This window comes from Dreissena polymorpha, chromosome 2 (assembly GCF_020536995.1).
Source record: "Dreissena polymorpha isolate Duluth1 chromosome 2, UMN_Dpol_1.0, whole genome shotgun sequence".
Lineage (NCBI taxonomy): Eukaryota > Metazoa > Mollusca > Bivalvia > Myida > Dreissenidae > Dreissena > Dreissena polymorpha.
Window position 1 is genome coordinate 49,824,460 of NC_068356.1, and position 24,622 is coordinate 49,849,081.

Consider the following 24,622-nt stretch of genomic DNA (forward strand, 5'->3'; position numbering starts at 1 on the left):
ATGAATAATATAATCTACGTGCCACGGACAGAGACGAAACAGGGAGGAGAGAAAATTAAAAATAAAGATAATAAAAGATGCATCCTTCAGATGAATAAAATAACGATAAAATTTAGAAACAATTTTGTGCTTACATTACTCAGAACCATCATTATGCTGAGTATCACTAGTGCATGCAAACATCGTGTGAGGAATATAATTTATATGCAACATGTTAGGTTCAAAACGCAAACGTTACTTTAATATTAACAAAATAAACATAAAACATGGGAGCAAGCGATTTAAATACAAAATCTCGCATGTGACCTGAAAAGCAAAGAAAAAGATATGAAATGCGTTATTTGCGTTTTTATTAATAAATTGTCGGATTCACTTTCATTCTAATGTGTAATCCAGACCCACGCTTAAATGTTCAGTGTCCTTGAAAATTGTTTAACTCTAGCGTTTTAGATTAATATTAAAATATATGTCGTTAACGTGTCCGCTATATTTTGGTATGTAGGTAACCAAATAGCTTTTATCTCAAGCTCATGCGCTTTGTGTTTTGCCAATATCTCGGAAAACTATAAACAATATATGAGATAATCATCATTTCGAAGTACTACTTGTACATACTTTGATGAGGTTAATGAAGCATTTAGTACTTTATTAACTAATTCTAATGGTGTTTGTTTACTTCTGTCAACGCCTGCAAAACCGTCCATTGACATCATGAGCCTAACAAGAAAACAGACCAAGAATGCGCGAAACAAAACGAAATGAACTTATTGAACAGTCTGTTAAAGGTTGAAGTTCAAGGAAACCTAATCAACGAACTTACTTGGATCTACGGCCCCTTGTCCTGGGAACATCGAGCCAAACAAACCCGTTGTCTTTGTAGTCCCCGCTCATACCAAATGGGTCGCCACTCGCCCCGCCTTGCCCGACCCACTCTGCCCCTACGAATCCCCCGGCGTCTCCTCCAAGTAACAGCGCAGCGAATCCTGAAAAGGACTCAACGCCACCTTGAAACTACCAGAGCAGATTGCCCGATCAAAAGAAATACTCCGTTTCAATTGAATAAATTATTGCAAGGCTTTTGCATATTACTTTGCAAAAATTTAATACAGAAAAACTTTAAAGCATTAAATCAAAATATTGCGTTTAAATAAATATTTCGTAAACTCATGAATTATATTATATTAATTACAGTAATGCCAGCTTAGGAATAGTAATACGAATCAATTATAGATGCGACTATGGTCAGATACATTTAAAAAAGACTTAAGTTTTGTTGACAACTCGAGGGGCTGTACGAAATGTAACTAGTTAGTCATGCATGACTTGGGAAAAATAAGGGTCCGTTGTAAAAAAGGGTCGGTCGGGTTAAAGGAAACACTTATTTGTAAGACCTTGACATTCATACAAATACTAGCTCTGCAAACAGTAGTTTAATATTGCTTTTTTCTAAAATTTGATTCACAATTATATAAAGTCTGGAACCAACGTATATGCCATTTCACCAAGTTAACTATCGCAGGTGTTCCCATGTTGCCGCTAATAAATCTAAACAGGTCTTACTTGAATGAAATGACGTGAGGTTTATTTTGCGAAGACAAGACTTTTATGTTTGGGACATACACGTTCTGGCGTATTGGTGGACAATTTACAATAAAATGATCGTCCTTGAACAAGCTCTATTTGATAGTTCATACGCGTGAAGCGTTGTATCCTTTACATTTCGTTTTAAAAGATTTTAACAAACTAATATCAATTTAATGTTCTTGCACTTATTAATATTTCATTACGATTGAAATTGAGAGAAAAACGTATTACATGAAAATATAAAGAACTTCACACAGTTCATTCAACTATATATATATTTAAATACCTGTCCACAATCCTATGTCTAATCCCGTTCGTGTTTAGTGTCGTTCTGATTGCAAGGGGGCGTGTTTGAGGCCTTCGAACGAACATCACATGAACGTTATCAATGAATCATGACATATTGATGATGTCGACATACATCCTATTTCAAACACAAAATGCAACACAAACAGCAAAACAACATGTTTTACAAACATTAAGCTCGCGTGCTCATGACGTCATTATTAACAAGTCAAACGACAACAGCCATATTCTTTCCCGCTAAAACTGCAGCTTTTTTGCATTTTTTTTTGATTATTTCTTCAAAATCGTGGACGTAGAGGTATGATAAACAGAAAAACAGGTTACTGTCTGATCTTTTTGTAATATATCAGGCTCGGCACGAATAAAATAACGACTCGGCAAGCCTCGCCTTTATATTATTCTAGGCCTTTACTGATATATTACAAACAGATCAAGCAGTAACCTGTTATTCTCTATATATACCGTCACTTGGTCTATCAACTTTATAAAGAAAATAGTCGGCATATGAATTTGAAATGAACGTCACACATTTGCGGTAAGATAATAATACGAGTTTCTTCTTATAGACTACGGACAGTAACTACTTTTACGACTTCTTCTTCTCCTTCAACTACAACAACACCTACAACAATAACAACAACTACTACTACAACGACTACTACCACTACGTGTTCAACTCCTTCTTCTACTACTTCTACTACTAACTGCTACTATTTTTATTGCTTCTTATACTCATTAGAGACGCCAAAATGCTAGCGAAAGTATGAGGTATTTTTTGTCCTAGTGTCGTTTATCGACGCTTGTAATCCCGCATCGCGAACGATATAGAAAATTGAAGCCACCATAACCCAGCCTTTAAATACTTGTGTATTTATTAAAGAACTACTTGTTTATGGGTGGTTTCTTCCAAATAAAGAATAATACATGTTTTACGTATGTATGTGTTGTTTGGTTTAACAAGTCATCAAGTATTAATGAAAGCGTATATTAACATGAAATATCTTTGACTATATCACACACAAAATAATTGCATGCTGATATGAAATTCTTAATATGCTTTAAATATAGTAATACGTTATTGTCGATAATTAATCAAGAAACCAGAAGCTTACCATTTCAATAAAAACTGCAGACATGATGTTGTGTAAATGTTGTGGCTGTAAAGTCTTTGAAATGCAACTTAATTGCAAGCTACGTTTTAACCTACATATTATTTACCAGATACAGAGCCAGCACTGTTCGCTAGTCTTAGTCAACTGCTGGGGGAACGTTCCAATGTTTCCCTCGTTGACTTAATTTAATTTGAACCAGTGTTATTCATAGTTATTGGTAAGTGTATGTTGTTTTATATAAAATATGCACTGCAACGCTATACATATTCATGTCAATGTATGATTACAGATGTTTAATCCATCTTTAGGAACAGACAATAGAGCAAATTGAATTTCCTCATAAAAGGTATTTTGAAGTATGACATAAATACGCTGTCAAACATATATGAACATGTATTTAGTAATTTGTTATTGTATTATATTCCTATGATAATCAATAATGTACACGAATATAGGGATATATTTTTCGCTATTATTGCATAAACAAATCACAAATACCAAAAGAATTTTAAATAACATTGAAAACAATATGTTTAGTTCATTCGACATCGACAAAATAATTCGATTATTTCAATACAGTTCAAGGTTGTGTTTTACATATGCCTCACTCGGTCATCATCCGAAATGACGAGGCTATACCTTCGGATAGGCAGTTGTCGATTTAAAATGTGTTTAAACAGTGGATTAATGCAAAGTTGAAATGCATCCGCGCAAAGTAAGAAATGAGGAATTATTTTGGAATTTACAGCAGGAACGTTGAAGGTAATGAACACTTACATTTACAGCAAAGTCTTTTGAAAGTGTTGAGCAAATAACCTTAGTCTCTTGACAACAGCTTTATTTCATTGACGTTGCCAATAAAATAAAGATGTTGTCAAGAGAGTGCAGATGGTATAACTTGAAAAGTGGATTGAAATAGTCATTATCCCTGCATGCATGAGGAAACTGGTGCTTATTCAGTTCCCCATTTATGCTTGGAAAGTCGTCGAAGGCTGGAGAAGAAAAGTAACTGCGCGTGGACCAGATTATGGATATGAAAAACACATAACAGGGCTTGAACGGCACGTGAATCGCATTGTTAATACACGATTTCTCACGTTCAAGCCCTCCTTTTGCCAAGTTTCTGCATCCCACCAGAGGGCATTATAGATAGAGTTTATGCAATAATACTTATACAATGCTATTCGTTATGTAATGTATTGAATTGTTTGACGTTCACAGTAACATTGTTTAAAGCTCAGAATTTTCAATGTAGAATTTAACATGTTACTTGTATCGCATTTTAATGTGTGCGAATTGTTTCGCTTTAAAAAGTTATATGTATGACATTGAATGTGTGCGACTTGTAGTGTCAAATCGTTTCAGAGACGGAATGGAAATTATTCTTCAGAGCTCAGTTTGCTTTTGACATGGTTTGGTTATGGGCCAGAATTACGGCGTTTCAGGATCGACATGTACAGAAAAAGTGATTTTACTATTTACAGCACTGAACCAAACTGAGACCTTACACACAGCAGGAAGCAAGGCTGACCTGCGTTTTTGAAAGTGACTGCGATACTATATTCGTTTTATGAATGGCAATTGCCTTGGAAGAAGGTATAGAAATACAAACGATTCCAGACGAAAAAACAGTATTCAGAATGGAGATTGATGGCGTTTTTCCTGGTCATTTTATACCTTTTCTTAAGCGGAAAGCCCGTAAGTTGGTAAATTTCATACGTAAGGCCCTTTGATGCGATGACAGTGGACGTGTGATACTCGGCAGCGATCGGTATAATGATACGAGTTTATCAACCCTGCGAGCACCAAATGAAGTACGCCATAAACGAGCAAGGCCGTCTATTCCGTGTTCACTCAGCTGAGGTTTTCACATGGATAGAGTATCAGTTTATTATTATTATTATCAGATACGGCTACTGAAGGCCATTATTATTGGCATTTCTAGCGTTTCTGCGCACACTCAATTTAGAAATGCTGATACAAGTGATCAGTCAATGCCCGGCGTCCATCAAAACTTCAAAGTTTATAATGTCAACTTTTTTATCCGAGCTCGATGAAACTTAGTCAGACTGTTAATCTTGATAATATGTTTGAAATCGTTTTAATAGGAGTCAGGTGCGTAAAAAATATGTCACCATCTTCGAACACATGTGTTAACCAAACTGAAAGCCACATTTATGACTCAATTTAAGTAAAACTCAGAATGTTCATCTTGATTATTTATATATCAAATTTGAATCTGGATCACATCCAAGTAAAATATAAATCACCAAATAAAATCGTATTTAAATCGCTGTAACCACTCTAAAAGCAACATATATTATTCAATATTGATTAATATAAGTTTTGTCTTTATTACTAATGATGAAACATGGTCATGATATTTGAATCTCGGTTATGTTTATCTATTTTTTTAAATCTAGGCCTATGTTGAGTCAAGTGTGTTAAAACACTACATCACCAGTCAAATCTTAGGAAGATTTTTTTACCCGTAAAGAATACAATGTTATGTGTAGTATGAACGCACTTTGGGGTCATCGAGGTCCTTAACGTCCTTGTTTTATAAAATTTTAGCTTCCTTTTGTCGAATAACAAACATATTTCCAGCTTGCTTTCGGGCCCTTAACATGTCATGAACGTAGTCATATTTAGGAAAGCATGATCTCAAACGCATGATAAAACAATGTAAAAACAACATCCCAAAAAGCTATATTATATACCGCTTTCGCAAAAATTCTAGAATAAAAAATAAATATGCTTGCATATAACATAAATCATGTTAATGTTGGTTATGTATTGTTATTTCCACACTTAATAAAACATAATTATTATTACATGTTAGAAACACATTAGTTAATAGTAAAAAGGGACTACATGTAAAAATGGTAACACTGACGTTATTATTTATGTATTCACATGTATTTAATCTATCAAATATGTTAAAATTGTTTTTCAGTCATAATCTTTCTCCTCGAATCATTCAAAATCGTCATTACAAATTATCAGAAATTTTCTGCACACGCTGATCTATAAAAGCGTTGGACGTGACTGTAACACTAGAAACTTTCGGAAAAGGTAATGTAAATTAAATTTCCAAATTGCTGATCTCGCTTTAAACTGGACCAGTATGTTCACACACAAAAATGTTTGTATTAAACTGTGTCACCGATACATGTTAAATGTGTTATTAGCTTAGCATCGTCTCAGTTATATGTATACCATAAACTGTACTGCCCTCCAGATCCATACGCCACAGACCCCTCGTCTGATTTTAGTAGTACGTTTCCTGCATGTCTGCACGATAGTATCAGTCTCGTCCACCATTGAGTTCGTGTCCATGATTTCCATCAGTCTGTTGTATAACTCCAACATCCACATCTCCATTTCAGTTCTCATCTTGCTGTACCAAATAAGTGGTTCCGGATACCCGACAATTGCCTGTCGGAATGTCTTCAACCTAAGTAATAGTCTCGGCCCCTCCTCCATCATGTCCGTTATAATCCTAACCCACAGAAGCTGCTGCTCATTGCTCAGTTCTGATGCTGCAATAAGATTTCTCTCAGGTATCATATAGTAGTTGCCTAGTAGATAAAGCGGTTCGTAATATATCCAGTCCCTCATGAAGCCAATGAAAAAAACTTCCGGAATGGAATAAAGAGGATCGGTTGTTCTCCATTAGCCATAATACGATATTCTTCATTGTGTAAGTTGTGATTTCTTTTTTCTGCGGTTTCAGTATATACTTAAGGATCATTTTAATATTTGAAAAGGCGTAAATACGCAATATTAAGTATTGTGTTATTTAAACTATTGAATAGCTGGTGTTATTAAAAATCATTATACTAACAAAGTTGAATAGCAAGTGTTACTGAGAAATAATTCTAATAAAATGTTGAATTTTGTTATGAAACTTATTTAACTCAACGGCCTTTCAAAAGTATATTGGTATTAAGTGCTTTGCTTGGTAACAGCAAAACAATGTTGGTTGATTCGCAAGTAAGTACACTCATAAAAGGAACACAAATCAAACAAAAGCTTTAAAAATGAAAAAAAAAGTGCTATATTGTGATAATGTTTAAATCCTGCAATAACCATACTACGTATTAGTCTTAGAGTTAGACTCAAATGAAACTCAAAAGTTACTTATTAATGTAAGTGTCGATACTCATGTACACATGGCTCAATTGCTGGACAATCTTAGGATTAAGTAAGCTCAATGCAGTCTAATCTGCGTCTCGGTACGGAAAAATAAAACAATGATTTACAATTCGATAGTTGAATCGCAATATCAATGGAATGGAAAAGCATTTTCCATTAAGCATGGGAGGGTGGAGTTTGCAAAGTAAAGGAACTGGTGAATGAATATGTTCAGATCTATCTGTTGTTATTTGAATTTTATTTCATATTATTTAGATTTAAAATATTTATTTTGGTACTATTATATTATTTTAAGCACGTGTTCATAATCATATTTTAGTTTTGCAATTAAGTTAAACAAACAGTTAACTAATACTGTTTAGTTTACCCTTAATTGCAACATTAAGATTCTAACACGTAAAATTGGGGCATCCCTAACGCACCCTGATAAAACGGACCGATCTCGTTTCCGGTTGTGTTAGGAAACCATGAATATAATTCAGTATGTAAATGGATAAGTATACTTTAACATGACATCGTGGTTACAAGTGTCCCTCACCATTAGGATGGATGTCATCGTAAAGGGAAAATATTATTTTTAAATAAAAAGATACGTCTCTCATAAAATTTAGTTACATTGGTGTATGTAAATATGCATATTAAATAATATCTCACTTTAACCATTTTCACCGAGTATTTCAAGTGTTTTTATACAAATGTGCATTTTGTATTGGTTTGTATCAGTTATCTTTTCTTATACACGGATTTACGTGAATGAGCAAATCTGTATATCTTCAACAGACAAATATGGTGTGTTAAAAAATAATCATGTACTTCATATCTTATCGACGAAGTTGAATCGCATATTCCCTTACTTGATACTATTTTCGCGACAAGAACAGTTGTGTGTCGCTTTTACACATTTGGTTACATGGATACAAAACATATATATAAAAAAAACATACACTTTTTAGACACTCTCATTGGTTTTAAACAAAAATGCAAATGACAAACATTTAGGTAATTCAGGCATTTAGTATTACACGAATTTGTTGTTACAGTGGTATAATATATTTATGTAAAGCGCTCTTTAATAGCGCGATCTAAATTGTAGCTTAAATGCTCAATTAATACTGTTCTGAGTAAAAGTGTAAAAATAGGTTTACCTAAAACTGTCAGATACACAGCCATTATCGTTAATTAATTGTCACATAAACTGTCACAGTATTTGATTCAAGAGGATGGCTCGCATGGTACATAATTGCAATTAAAAACCTTACCATAGTTATTACTTAATAAAAGATTTGTTATCAAGTTAGTACTACCTATATATCAATTATGTTAACGTGCCTTGAAATGTTTGTTATGTTTATATAATATTTTACAAGCTAACTATTGCAACAACTAAGTATAGGCGTATTTAGTTGTTTTTGTTATTTAATTGTATTCTATACGTATTTACCATGTTGAATCTAAATCACAAATACTGTATCTTGTACAATATAACTGTGTACATAAATATGTCAAAAAATGAGTCGGTCATTAATGTTTGTTTGACCATTGGTATGTATCATCCATATTTGCAATTTCCTTCCCGAAAAGTGTTTCAAATATTATTATGTATTAATTTGATCCGTTTTCAATACAACTATACCTGATGATAGATTGCATCAAAAGAAAAACGAAATCTATGTGTATAACTTGTATTACAGTTACTTGTTACAAGGCATAATGCCACCACATACCTTGTTTTAACAAAAATAATCGTACAACATTATTTCCGAATGTCGAACTGAATGTTTAGCTGGAAAGCCGAGCCAGCTCAACATTCGAAAATAAGCATACAACACTATATCTGAATGTCGAACTAAATGTCGAGCTGGAATGCCAAGCCTGCTCGACAAGCGGTTATTTGAATGCTGTGCTAATGTCGAACGTCGAACGGCGAGTCACCTTCACGCACCTCGTTTTGACACATGTTTTCTCTTCCAGATACCGAGCCTGCACTGTTTGCTAGTCTTAGTAAACTGCTGGGGGATGAACGTTCAAATGTTTGCCTCGTTGACTTGATGGGATTTTAACTTGAGCCATTCATAGTTATTTGTAAGTGTGTGTTGTTGTTATTTTTAATACAAAATATGCACTGCAACGTTATACATATGTGTATCTATTTATGATTACTGAATCTTTTAACTGTTAATACTTCCGAAGGGAGCTGTGTAGACTATGCCAAATTCGTTCGTGCGTCCGTTGGTCCCTCTTCTTGCGTGTAGCGTAGTAGCGTAGAAGTTTGACAAAAAGCCTATCTGTGGATGTATACCATGATTGTCTTTAAGTAATTTTGATTTCTGTGGAGCATTTAAATACACTTCATATATTGATGTTAAGAACGACAGTGTTGTCAGTATTTTGGAATAAGTTTCCGTTTTGCTGTGTGAATTCTGCGTTATGTATTAATCTATTTATTCACATAATGCTATATTTTATATGCGCGATATGCAGAACACAATCATCATACAGTATCCAAAGTATTGTTAGTCATCCTGCTTGTTATTGTTTGTTTTTTTGCGCAGGGGCAAATATAATGTTTTTTTTTGCTGTGCAAAGTTTGAATTGAAACGTTCTATGAAATAACACTGTTCTGGCAAACGGTATTAACCGTTTCAGCTAAATAGTTTATAGATTTAGTTCACGTTTACATAAACACATATGTATGTTCTTGCGTAACTGCGTGTGAGTTTGTATGTATGCGAGCATCATCCATGCCGTTAGCTCAAAAGTCTGTGCCACAATAGACAAGTTGATACGTATTCCTTTTTTGATTCAGTAGTTATACGTACTATGATACTGTTGACCACATACTTATATCATTCATGATTACATGCATATTTAAACTAATTGATTTAAAGCGAAAAACAATTTATTTAGTGGAAAAGATCAGTTTAACAGTGAACAATACATTTGTGGGTGTACGACGACTCCAAATCATAACGAAATAATGCATGAAACCATTTTGAAATTAAATGATAAAATTGAAAATGATACAAAAATTTCTATTCACGCACGCAGTTCTAATTTCTTAATCGGTTAGTTGTTGTTTTCAGGTCAGCAAGAATGGAAAAGATGGCCAGTTGATATCAGTCAATCAATATTCAACGATAAATCAACGCAAACATGAAGTATGTAATAAATATTATCATAAAATCATTTAACATATGCTAGATACTTTATGCTAAAGAAATTGATAATTCAGGATGTGTGTTTATAATTTTAATAATGTATTTGATTAATTATCAAACCTAGTTGAAAAAGTTTGCCAACTTTATTATCGCATGATACAATTGGCACATGTAGTATAACGACATCTGCGCTCATTGCTTTAAATTGTTTTCTGAAAACAAATTAGCAGGAGAGGTAATGATATCATTTGCAATGATACTTTGTGTTTTTCATCAAGACATAAATCGTTGTATAAATTTACAGTCAATAGATATCGTACATGTACTTGAAAACCCTAATGTATTGCCTTTGAGTCTGAAATGTTTTACCCGAATGTATAAGTTCAATGATGAATGAAGCAGTAATGGATCGAGGGCAGCCGAACCGCTTGGTGAGTAACGATGAATGCGTGTATCCACGGCTGCGCATGACTCGTCGAGAATGCTTTTGTGTGTTGTCTTGTGTATCTCCTGCCAAAGCAAAATGAGACACATCTATTGAATGATTTTATGAGGAGTGTTATTTTGAAATTACACGAAGAATGTTGAAATTATATACAAACCAACATAAATCAAGATACTATAAGGTAAACATATATTAATCTAACTGGTATGGTGACCTCTAAATCAATCTTTGTGTATGTCTTAGCCAAAGCCAGTTTTTAATTTGATACACATTGACATGTAAGTGAGCTACCCACAAAGTGCCACTTCATGTGGTCCAGTTTAACCGATATTATAGCATATCGTCTTTAGAAATGAAAATTAACATATTGTCAAACTTAAAGACACATAGCACATGTACTTGACAAAACACAATCTTACAAAATAAGCACATATACAACAATACATGATTTAATTTAAGGTCATCTCCACAAAGCGGTAAATGTTAATAAAACTTCTCCTCATAGCATAACTAGTCATATTTAAAATCAATAAAATGTAATGTATTTAAATGTAATTTATATCATTTATATACTCCATTGTTGTAGCAAAAAAATTTATATCTGAGACACGATTGAATGAAACTAAACGAGTATCAAGTGCATCTCGTATGTGATAAAAAGGCTTTAAGATTACGCATTATATAACTAATATTCATGTCACCATTGAACGATTCAGGAGTATAGGCAATATGACTTTCAAATACCATATTTATCACATACGGCATTGACAGAATGCTTCAGTTTGATCTATTAAAGTAACATATAAAAGCAACTATATAAAGACTAACATTATGGACACGAATGAATCTCCAGGTATGTACAACATACACGATTCAAATACAGATGAAATGTTTGAATACTAAACTTATTTATTTGCGTTTGGAAAAGCTCATGTCAGTCATTGTGTCTCATGCAATTAATCAATACCTATATATGTATACAAGCTTCATTAGTTTATGGAATTCAAAACACAAAATATCGGCACACACACTAAGTTAAAAAAAATCACTATGGGGGAAGAGGTAAGCGTTACAATTCTCATCAACCATATTCGTTAAAGTTGTGCCGAGCTTGACTGACACATTTGAACTCGGTCAATAATGCGATATTTTTTGTTTTAACATATTACTAGCCGAACATATTACCTTAAACGCTCAATTAAACAATTGATGCTTCGAAAGTCACATATTCGGCACCGTGTACGATATATCAACATTGTTATTTGTATAAACTCCACTTGAGAAAAACAGCACGAACAAATCTTATGTTTTACTTAAACTTTTAACCTTAACATTAATGCATATATGGAATGGCTGTATAAGCATGATACGTGGACTTAAACATTGTGGCTCAACATCGATATAAAACTTGAGAGAAACACATGCTGTTATTTTCCTCAGTTATAACATAGAAAATAGTATATACATCGTGAACGCTATTATGGGTGCTCATTATCAAAATGGCATGCAATCTAGCTGTAACGACTTCCGGTGTGCGCAGTCAACACCAGATACCTATTGATAATGTCGTCAGTTTGACTTAATTTGACACCACGACACAATGATTTGGTAGAAATCATTGAATGCAAAATAATGGATTGATTTGATCTACACATGTAATTGGTGGATATGCTTTGCGGAAACGGTGTTCGGAAGCCTGGAAAGGGTTCTCTGATTGGTTTTTGTCTACGGACCATTAGATAGTTGACTTGTTATATACCTCGCACGGAGTGATACAGGGTCAGTCAATTAATATAAATTTACTCCCTTGCATCACAGTGTTATCGGTCAGTAAGACGACGAAAAACACATGTATCTTACATATAACCAGTTAGTCTCCTTTATCAACAACAAATTGCGACTCTATATTAAATCACGCCGTCTTGTTTACATCCGTAATCTCATTTAGCGATACTTACTTTATATGCAATGCTGCACAACTAAAATGGGAACATACACAGACAATGCATGTAGGGGGTTAGATATATATATGACATAAAACCTCATTGTCATTTTAATGCGTGGTTACTTTCAACAAATATCCCCTTGGTCTCATCTTTGAGCGTCGGGTCCCCAACCAGCATTATGCATTAACCAATAAGAAATTATAAATCGACAAACGCTATCTATGCAGCTTAAAGTCGCCTCATCACCGTTAGGGTCCCCGATCGTATTGAACAATATCCGTTTATTCAAACAATTATAATATCGTGATTCTTGTCAATTTGTCTATAAATGCGAACTAACTGTATAAATATTATTTTAACAAAACAATTTCCTTTACCAAATGCAGTCTAGAACATGCGCGTTGCGCAGTACAAAAACAATATAATTATATTTGATATGACGTTTGTAGTCCCGATCATGTTTGAGTCTGTATCATGTGTTTAAACTGCTGCTTATAAGCAGACAAGCGTGTCTACTACAATTTAAATACAGTGGCTACCTCTGTCACGTGGTGTTTTACAAGCGTGTCTACTAAAATTTAAATACAGTGGCTACCTCTGTCACATGGTGTTAATTTGTTCGCACCACGACTCACAATCGTTGATTGTTTGATTTGTAAACAACGAAAAATATAAATATATAGATGGGGACTTAATAATTGCTCTCTTATGATAAATAACTCTATTAATTTTATATAATGAAGTTATAACACATGCGCCTTTATAGGAGACGTTGTCATGTATGTTGAGTAACATAATTATTGTTCAACGTTACATTATCTATATATGTAATGTCAATAAATAGCATTGATCTGATAAAGTGTTTAAATATGATTATGTCTTTTATTCACCAACCGCTCATAATTTACTTGTATATGATTTTGTAATAATTACGTATGTTTTGAACATAACAATATGCATATCAGATACCTCTGTCATTTAAAGTGAACTAACTGTGACTGAATATATCAGCGATTTTTGTAAACGATTCTCTCCCCTGGATCACACCGTTTTATTGCTGCAGCTAAAGACTTAATATTCATTTCTGTTAAAGCAATTAATTTATTATTATTTAAAATGTAAGCTCTTCTTAGCACAAAATGCTCCAATACAATAATCCTTATAATAGTTTTCAGTCAATACCAGGCGAGTGTAAAAAATAAACAAGTTTAAAGTGTCACATGTTGCATCCGATCTAGATGAAACTTGGTCAGATTGTTTATATTGAAAATAGCTTTTCAAGCGTATTATTTGGCGTATAAACATTAGGTAACCATCTAAAATCACCGAACACATAATTTAACCGAACTATAAGCCATATGTATGACTCAATTTTAAAACTCTGAATGTTTATAATGGAGAATTTCTATATAAAAAAATACTACGGACCACGTGCATTCTAAACCTAATTCACCAAAAAAAAATCGTATTCAAACCGCTGTTTTCACTGTGAAAGCCACATTTATTACTCAATATTGATGAATATAAGTTAATTATATTTTTTACTAATCAACAAACTAGGTTAATATATTCGACTTTTTTATGTTTATCTTTTTTAGATCTAGGCCAACTGTGTGTCGAGTGAGTCCAAACACTATTTCACCAGACACATCTTAGAAAACATGTCTCTCCGCTCTAAAAGCCACTTGTATGTGTATTATTAACGCAGTACTTTGGGGTCATCGAGGACCTTTACCTCCTTGTTTATCAAATTGTATATAAGTTTTGTCGAATAACTTACGAATTTCCAGCTTGTTTGTGGGTCCTTGACATGTCATTAACGTTGTAATAGTTAGGAAAGCATTATTCCATATGAATGATACAATCTATGTAAAAAACATCCAATATAAGCTTTAAAAGTGAAAGCATTCACACCCATTCTTGAATAGCAACCAGTATTCGTGCTTATATCAGATAACCTTTTTAACGTTGGCTTTATATTGCTGATTCCACACTAAAGAAAATTTGTATTACTACATGTAAGTTACAAACTATTAAATAGTCAAAAGGGACCAACATGTTAAAATGATAGCACTGATATTATTTGTTTGATTATTCATATGTAAACATAATTTTTTTTACCATAGTTAAATAGTCAAAGTCTTTCCCCTCGAATTATATAAAAACGTCGTTACAAATAATCAGCCATTATCACCAAACGCTGTTTTAAAAAAGCAGGGGAGTTGGATGTATCTATATAATCTTTCTGAAAATATGATTCAATTAAAACTCCCTATTATTGATCTCGCATAAAACTGAGTCATTATGTTCACACACAAAACAATGTGTACATATTAAACTGTGTTATCGATACATTTTAAATACGTCCTTAGCTTAGCATCATCTTTAATACTTTTTCATCAAACGAACTGCCATCAAGACCCATACGCCACGCAACCTCTTGTAATATCTCAAAGGTACGTTTATTGCATGTCTGCACGATAGTGTCAGTCTCAAAAACCATTGAGTCCGTGACCCCGCATTGAAGCGTTCTGTTGAATAACTGCAACTCCCACATCTCCAGTTCAGTCCTCATCTTGCTGTACCACAGAAGTGGTTCCGGGTACCCAATAACTGCCTTGCGGAATTTCTCTAACCTAAGTAATATTCGCGGACCTTCCTTAATCATGTCCTGTATAGTCCTCCCCCACAGAAGCTGCTGCTCATTGTTCAGTTCAGATGTTGCCATAAGATTTCTCTCAGGTATCATATAGTAAGGCAGTTGCCTTGTGGATATAGCGGTTCGTAATATATCAAGTCCCTCATGGAGCCAATAAAACAAACTTCCGGAATGGAACAAAGAGGATTTGTTGTTCTCAGCTAGCCATAATACGATATTTTTCATGGTGTACGATGTGATTTCTTTTTTCTGAGATTTCAGTATATCCTTAGCGATCATTTTTAGCAACATATATAATTTGATCTGAGTGTCGTTTAGATTATTAACAAGTTCCGTCTCTCCAGTATTAAAGCATATCCTCCATTCCACATGGATGTGCTCGCTTCCTTTAAACCCAATCGGAGTAACAAAAGCTCCCATCTTAACCACTTTCTCTACAATATCTGATGGTGGCCAGTGACGAGTTCGATTTGCCCATGCCTGCAATATGTTTGGACATTGACAGCGAATGGCGTGTACCGAATCATTTTTAAAAAGACCATTAGACCATGGCAACGATGGACCAGCTTGTGGATGGATGACCGTATCGGATTCTAGTGGAACGTTTCTGAAATGTTCTACAAATAGGGCACTGCTTAATAAAGTGTTGCCACATTCATTTTCACATAAGGAATCGGAAATAGCAGGAGAGCCTGCAGGTGCAAGTCTCCCAAGTAGTACTCTACAATATCCTGCAGTTGTCATTTTGAAATTCATTTCGAATATAGTGATGTGATAAGGGATATTGTTTTGGTCACAACTGTTTTCCAAACACACAGCATTTGGTAACACAAATATTGCGTCAGTATCGCTCTCGAATGCACATGTCAGTCCCTCCGCCTTGCTGCCCGCCGTGATGAATAACGGCAATCCATTGTTCCCTCTATTAAACAGCCTATCACGCTCTTTGTAAGAGTCTCGGCGTTTCTGTCTGATCTCGGGTCCATACCCCAGGATATTCATAATGTTGTTTGTTTCCCGGGATTCATCTTCATACGCATACTGTTACGAAATAAAAAATGAATTCAGTCACTGAATTTGCATAATACAGCAGCCTGCAATTTTTCTTTAGTTTATCTTTATTAAAAGTTCATATATTTTTCATAATCAGTATTATAGGAGGCGTCATTGCTTTAAAACATCAATTACATAACTAAGTAAATGTGGACAGAAGTATTAATTTAATAAATGCTACTGGAACACTCACACACTCCGTTGTATGTTTTATTAAAGGTAATGAGAAGATTCAAACTTACACTTGGAGTTCATTATTTGCAAGGTATTATATGTTTGATATAGCGTTTTATCACATGCCATACCCTGTTTCCCATATAAAATAACCATTACGAATATTTTTATCTTACACATATGTATTGTACTTGTTAAGCGTTTTTATTGGCTAATTTTCGTTCGATTGACCAATCGCATTTTGTTATTATGCTGAAATGACTTTGCAACGTCAAATGACGAAATGAAATGTAAAGAACATTCGGGATTTATCATTATGTTTCCGTAAATATTGATTAAATTTGCCCCTTTAAAAGCATGTGATAGAAAAGATCTGACACTCGTTTTCATATCATACTGTATTTGATTGAACTCGTCCAGGAAATTCGTTAGTAAGCGAGCCTTTGGCGAGCTTACTAGCAACATTCCTGAACATATTTAATATAATATGGTATGATATTACAACTCGTGCCAGTTCCTATGTATATAAGGTATTATATGTTTGATATAACGTTATATATGATATTCCGTCAACAGCTGATTGACTAATGTAGTTTCTTATATCTTATATTAAAATTGATTATTTATTTTGAGTTTTAAAGAACCAATTGATATTCGTATACGATGATTTTAATCAAGTCACGTTTTAAAATAGAATGGCATTCAATCAATCGTTTTAATATAGATTGACCTTACAGAAGCAAACAGTCTCAGTTATAACTACTACATACTACCTGGTGGTAATATAGATCCTCTGAAATTTGGGAACATATTATGTATATCAGAGTCAGTAAGAATCTTTTATTTCAATAAATTTATAGTATATCCAATGTTCCGCTAATCGGAAATATTCAAGGAAATTGTAACAATACGTGATTCAATAGTATTTGATCCCCCCTGGTAAATGAACTCCTTAGAAAAAGGAACGTGAATTAGTTCCAGCTTGTTTTGACAATATTTTAAATAAGAACGCTTGTTGACAGGGAAAAAATATTGCTGTATTGATATATTTATTTTCCAGACATTTCAACAGTTACTTACTCTTGATCGCCTGATTAACCTTGGAGTCCACTCCGTGTAATGTCGAACAGCCCCTTCCGCCATATGTGATCTGAACAGAAAGATCGATTGTAACAAATGGTCTAAGGGACGCTTAGCTCATTAAAAAAGATTGAAGATAGCCTTTTTCTGCAAGATAAAATACCATGAATGTATCACTGCTTGGTCTTTACAGATATTTGGTCAGCACACCGTTACATTTTATGTTTAAAAATGTTAAGTGTCAATTTTGAATGAATGGGAATTTTGCGAAGTGGCGCTACATATATGCACACTATTAAAGACAGTAATGTGTTGCCAAATACTCATTGATTTATCGGCGTGATTTCGATTGTAAATGGAAGTATGGTTTCATTTACTTATAGCGTATCGATCTAATAGACAATTAAGTTAATTCGCGCTTTTAATGTTGTTATTGCATACTGATATTGAATCAATAGTTGTATTGTATAATCAATGTACCATACTTGCTAGTGACAGTAAACACACCATAATTTAAAATGTACGTAAAAAAAACTATGAAATTTCGCGACAATGTTGAACAATTTATTCTTTCTCACTTATGATTGAAATTATGACGGGAAATAAATACTGGCAGAATGAATCTAAGCTATACAAAATATTATTAATACCTAGTTTTTTGTTCATTTATCATAATTGATTAACCATAACGTATTAGGCGAGGCTACTTAAGCAAATTGACATATACTTATATATCATTAGGCACAGAATAATGAAAATCATTTAAATGCATCATGCTGTAGAGAAAGATTTGTTCACACGTCAACACTAAGGCCTTGGGTAGGATACGATTTATCACTTGTTCACCAGCCCAGGTTAAGCGTTTAATAAAGTACAATTTGTTATCCATGCATGTTAAACAACGGTAGTATATACATGTTTGAACTGATAGTTACTCACATCTGTTTGAAGCAATAAACTCTCGAAACCTGACTAATAATTAATTATTAAAGCGGCATTTTATCAAGAGACATTAAATGAAACAGGATCCGTCAAGATTTGTATGGATTGATAAAATGACAATACCATGTTTTTAACCTGTATAATTAATATTCTTCACAATCCACTAGCTGTTAGTTGGAAAGTTACTTTCTTATAATTTGACTTTTCGGAGGGCTTTATTTGATTACTTACTCGTATATACCGCATTCGAAGGGCTTTATTTGATTACTTATTCGTATATACCGCATTCTAACAACATAGATTGGAATAATTAGGAAACACTTCATATGCATGATACAGCACATTTCACTTGTTACAATTACAATCAAATACTCACTTTTTTCGCGCTATCAAAACGACCGTTAGAAACGGTGCGACTCATTGAGTGCATCAATAAACATTCAAACATATTAAAGTAGATCGTAATTGCGTAGCTTTATTTTTGAAACAGATGTCGGCAATTTTTCGGTTTTTAAATATCCTTTCCATTTTTTTATGAACATGTCGTGCAATGCATACTTATGTCTCAGTCACAAATAATCCGTTCGCCAGTCGATGTGTCCGATGTCCTGGCGCCCGGCCGATGATCGCACGGTCAACGGGACATTTTGTATCATCGGGCTTCGCCCAACATCGGATTCGTTGTACGTGTCTCATGACAAGCTCCGTCCGGCGTCTGTCAGTCATCGTGCAGAGGCCCTCAGGCCATCAGACGGTCGCCGACTGATGTATATATCCCTTGGAAATACTTCGATTTTTGCCGACACACGTACAATGAATCAGCTGTCGGGCGTTGATCGTCTGATCTTCTTTTGATCTCAATTCGATTCCATCCCGGGCCCGACGTCAGGTAAAAGTTTAAGTGAGACTAACAATTAATCCAAACGCCGCCTGATGCAACACAATGTCAGTGCGATCATTGGCCGGGCGCCAGTAAAAATACGTCGTCCGCTTATCGGACGGTGATCGGTCTCTATTTGTGACTAAGGTATTAAGATATTCAGAGTCGATTGAAGTAAATGCCGTTCACACATTCCAGACGTTTCCATTTAACTTGTAAACAGTTCAAAAATTCATTGCACGTGCAAACAGTACTTGTATTTAAGTATATATTAAAACAGGCTAAGCACATTCGTTTTTTATTTGTTTTAGGATTAAGGAAAATATTACTGAATTTAGATAATTGTACTACATACTCTTTTCACATTAATTATTAACCTAAGATTCTCTGATGGTATCCACAACAATTATCGCTTGTTTTTGTGTGAAACTAGAATCATTGGCAAGCGTTCATTCAGTTTAACGCAACAGACGTCATTTGTCAGTTAAAATTGTGTTTAAAAACCATAGAATGTAGCTTAACTGACCAACGTCTAACAGACACATTATGAAGCTAAACTTAAATGTTATGATCAAGAAGCATATAGCATAGCAATATCCTATAGACTCAATCAAACTATTGAACGTTTACATAGAGTTAAAATACTTAATTTTACCTGATTTTGTAGCGAAAGAATTAATCAACTTGGTAAGGAAGGCTTTAAATCCAGTTCGATCGACACTCTTGAATATTTGTGCAGATTGTATGTCGATTGTCAAACAAAAAGTGGCGTACTTCTGTTTTAGTATTTAAACGCACGACAAATGATAACATGTCATAGTTTGTCAACTCGCGCAGTGCGACATAAACTGCAACGTGATAGCAATGAACGGGCGGGTATATCCTTTGCTTGACGATAAGGAAAGTATCACATTTCATTCGCGGTAAGTTTTAACCAAGAACTGAATTACTTGACTTTCAGATGAATGTATTTTTTCCATGACGTATTTTAGTACAAAACACATATTAAAAATAAAAGAAATTGTTGAACACAAGCAACTGAATTAAATAAAGTGAACACGAACATTATCTAGGAGTATGCTTTCAACAAGTGTGTTGTTGGTGTAATAAACATCTAGTACTTGGTTCTGTTTTCACATATGTTAAGTCGTTTGTAACGCCCGTTGAACAGGAACTATATTAAAAAGTATTAACTTTTTAAACAATACTTATGTCTCAGCATTTATGCGTATAAATTAATTCATGATTAAAATCGATATAAATCAGTTTAGATTTTGTATTGTCTAATCTTAGGTTTCTATTAACTTATCTAACTTAAGCCAATGTATTGTTATCTGTATGAAGCTTTGATATTGCGTGACATCTGAATCGCAGATGACACATTTTTACAACAATATTTTCCGCTTCGTAAACTTCCTTGTTTCAGGCCAACATGCAATTGTACAGTACAGCTCACGCAAAACCAACAAATTCCGCGATTCGCGGAGTTTGACGACATCAATTGTTCGCGGAGTCGACTCGGCATCGACCATCTTGTCGCCGAGTCGCCGTGTCTGTTCGCCGAGACACGCCGCGGCACGCCTCGGCATGATGCCGAGGAAATTGTTGGTGCTATAACGCTGAGTCACTCGGCGAAAAATCTTATAAACTATAATTTACCTGGGATAGAAACTGATTACAAGTTCCGAAATCATGATGTTTATTAAATGTAGATTAACTACGTTCGGACAATTCCTCTAAATAAAATATAATTTAAACACACTGTATCGTTACCGTTACGCTGTTTCAGTTCCTTCATTACTGAAACAATTAGTGTATTGTATACTGACTGCAGCTTCTTGGGAAAACAGCGCTTAATGCATATGCATAAATTGTCAACCCAGTACCAGAGACTGTCTTTAAACGAAAAACACCATAGAATCAGAAAGTGTCGTCCTTGATTAGCTTGTGCGAACTGCACTGGCTAATCAATGTGCACAGGACACCACTTATTGGACATACATAAGGCCCCGTTTTCCCTGAACGCAGCCAATATGTACAGATTTCAATGACAAACTGGCCAATGTCGTCGCACAGGCTGTTAAACACTATTGATTACATACACACACTCACTGTCTGCAGTGTACCAGTGGTGAAGCATAAACAGGCTTATCAGTGTGCACAAGCAGATGCGGTGGTCATCGTTCTTAGGGTAGTTAAGAGCAGACCGACTTGCAAAACTAGCTCTTAACCTTAATTGTTCGCAAGCGAACAACTAACAAGAGAGGTGTTTGTCAGAAACACAATGCCCCCTTCTGCGCCGCTTTGAAGCCATATATTTGATCTTTGACCTTGAAGGATGACCTTGACCTTTGACCACACAAAATGTGCAGCTCCATGAGATACACATGCATGCCAAATATCAAGTTTCTATCTTCAATATTGCAAAAGTTATGACCAATTATAAAGTGTTCGGACGGACGGACGGACTGACGGACAGACAGACAGACGGACGGCTTGACGGACAGTTCAAAAACTTCATGCCACTCTTCGGGGGGCATAAAAAAACACGTACGTATGCCAAATACTGCTGTTCACAGAACATTATTGTATTTCAGCTAATGGAACCACATATATCTCAGACACGTGAAGTATCATATGCAAATGATGATGATGATGGTGATGAAAATGACGACCACGACGCCGCCGCCGCCCCGCCACCGCCGCCGATGCTGCTGCTGATGATGATGATGCTGATTATGTTCAATATCACGACCGCATTTGAACATAGATGTAGAAGTGGACCGCTAAACATTAGAACTGACGTGTATACATGTACATCGAACAAGCATAATAGGCTTCTATTTAACCCTTTACCACTTAGATACGTATTTTCACGCATTTGTAGTCCCTTGGAAAGTTATATTTAATTTAAGACCTTTCTTACTCGATTCAAGTTCTTAAGCCTTCATCTACAAACATTAGATACTGATGAGCAGCAAACAGCATTAAACCTGAACAGACTGCGAGTTACTCGCAGGCTGTTCTGGTTTTATGCTGTTTGCACATAGCCATTTTCACTTTGCTGATAGGGAAAGGGTTAAACGAGTGTTCTGATTTGAAATAAGTAGCTTTTCTTCACATGGACTGGGTATTAAAGATAAAGACCGCAGGAGCACATTGGCAATCGAAACAACGCGAATTCTGTACCCCGCAAATTCATGTGTTGAACATAACGTTAAGAAAATAAGAACACTGTCATTACATTATTCTTACAAAATTCCTTGCGTGTCATGAATTACCAAAAGGTTGTAATCGTAGCACCATTATACGTTTGCCTTACATATACGTATCGAAGGCAATGATACGTGAAGTTTTCAGTGGTTAACCTTTATCATGATTTTTGGCAAAAAATGCATTGAAACATTTGGTATTTATACCTGCTCTAACTGCCACACTTAAAATGATCGCATTACCAAAAAGCTTTAAAATTACGACGAAAATGATCACCTGAACACTATTTTAGACTTAAATAATCAATTTACATAATCGCGCCTGTAATTTAAGAAGCCTATCCAAGCAAATATTCAGCAATCAATACAACCATGACCTACTTAAATACAATGGCTGTTTATACAAGTTAACATGTAATATAATGTGATTCACATAACTACTGAAAACCACACTATGGCGCATAGGCGTTTGCAAGAAACATGATTAAAGATCTTAACTACAATGTAAAGCGTGTTGTTCATGAATGTTCCTTATTCTTGATCATACAAATAGTTGTCTGAAAAGGCTTGATGTATAATACAATGCATATTGCAAAACATTTACAATGGCAGGAAAATAATATGATCGGAAGAAACACGTATTAAATATCCTTGCTTAATGACACATCAGACCACCATGGCATGCACCTGTTTAATTGTTCTAAGTGTTAATACTCTCTTAGTCGTTGGAAATTCTACACATTCGATACTTATCTTCCTGTTGTCATGGACAATTAAGAAACTATATTCAGCCTGCTGGTATGCAAAATATATTAACGTAGAGCAGGCTTGGCTGGGATATCGATTTTATCAGACCGCCATTCCCGGGCGTTGTATCAGATTGCAAAGATACAATACGTATTCAAATGTTTGTTTGAAAACTAACGGCGCACTGTCATGTTTTCAGCGCTAACATGCACGTAGGCCATGCTTAAGTACGGTATACTTTTCCACAATGAAATTGAGGCCTTGACATAAATTATTGCATTTTAAAGAGGGTTTTAACATGCAATTTAGTTGCAGTTTCGTAACATGTTACCGCTGTGTGCTGTAAACATTAAGCTTGTAATATGATGCGAGAATAAAAGTAGGCCTGTTAAAGGGAGCTTACACTTTTGAATGAAATAAGAAAACGAATGAGGTGTATTGCCAATATATGAAGGTGTGTCCCCCATTTATATGTGGTACTATATTTTTGTGCTTTATTATTCACATATCCATAATACTTTTATGGAAAAGACGATTATATAAAGTACAACATGGTAGATAATAAGACGAGACTTAATGTCATTTGCAGTACATAGGATATACACTTTTTTTATTAAAAAAACAAACATAATAAAATACAACATGAATTCAAAACCATAAATATATATAATAAAAATATGTTATGTGTTTCTATTATACAATTAATCGATTTTATGATGCTTGTTTCAAACAGAAAATGATAACTGATCGCACTTAATAAAACAACTCATCCTATTACGTGTATATCCCAGTAAACCATGTCTCGTAGGAAAAGAATATAAATACACATCTAAAAACTTTAAGTGTATTATCAATAACGTAAATAATGGCCAGCTTGTAGGGGAATTTTCTTTTCTTTATTTAAGAGTGTGCAAATATAGTATCAGTTTAACGATCGGTATGTCCAGTTCCGAAAATTGGAATAACAAATATATATCAAGCATTTGCGTTACACACGGAAGTTTTATACATAAAAGTAGTTAATAAGATATCAGCTATGTCTGCCCGACTTAAGTTATTCATTGAAAATAATTGGCATTGCAAATATGTTCTTCCCATTTCATAAAATCTTAAAACAGGAAGCCCAAAAATTAAAGGACGTACTTGCAAACCTATTTTATCATATA

General features: G+C 34.5%; 2 protein-coding genes across 3 annotated transcripts in view; both read right to left on the bottom strand.

Moving 5' to 3' along the window:
* The window catches only part of LOC127866980 (uncharacterized), a 96,393-nt gene extending 95,461 nt beyond the window's left edge, over positions 1-932 (bottom strand). Inside the window, exon 1 of the mRNA XM_052407882.1 lies at positions 821-932. The gene's annotated coding sequence lies outside the window, so the exon portion shown is untranslated. The remainder of the gene's footprint in view (positions 1-820) is intronic.
* LOC127866978 (uncharacterized) overlaps positions 1-20,306 on the bottom strand; it is a 79,003-nt gene extending 58,697 nt beyond the window's left edge. Inside the window, exons 1-2 of one of the 2 annotated variants that reach the window (XM_052407876.1) lie at positions 20,153-20,288; positions 17,676-17,745 (exon numbers count right to left, since the gene is read on the bottom strand). In XM_052407876.1, the coding sequence (XP_052263836.1) occupies positions 17,676-17,738 (63 nt within the window). In that variant the 5' untranslated portion in view covers positions 17,739-17,745; positions 20,153-20,288. Of the gene's footprint in view, positions 1-17,675; positions 17,823-20,152 lie in introns of both variants that reach the window. The other variant, XM_052407874.1, reaches the window with a different exon arrangement.
* Between the last annotated feature and the right edge of the window lie 4,316 nt (positions 20,307-24,622).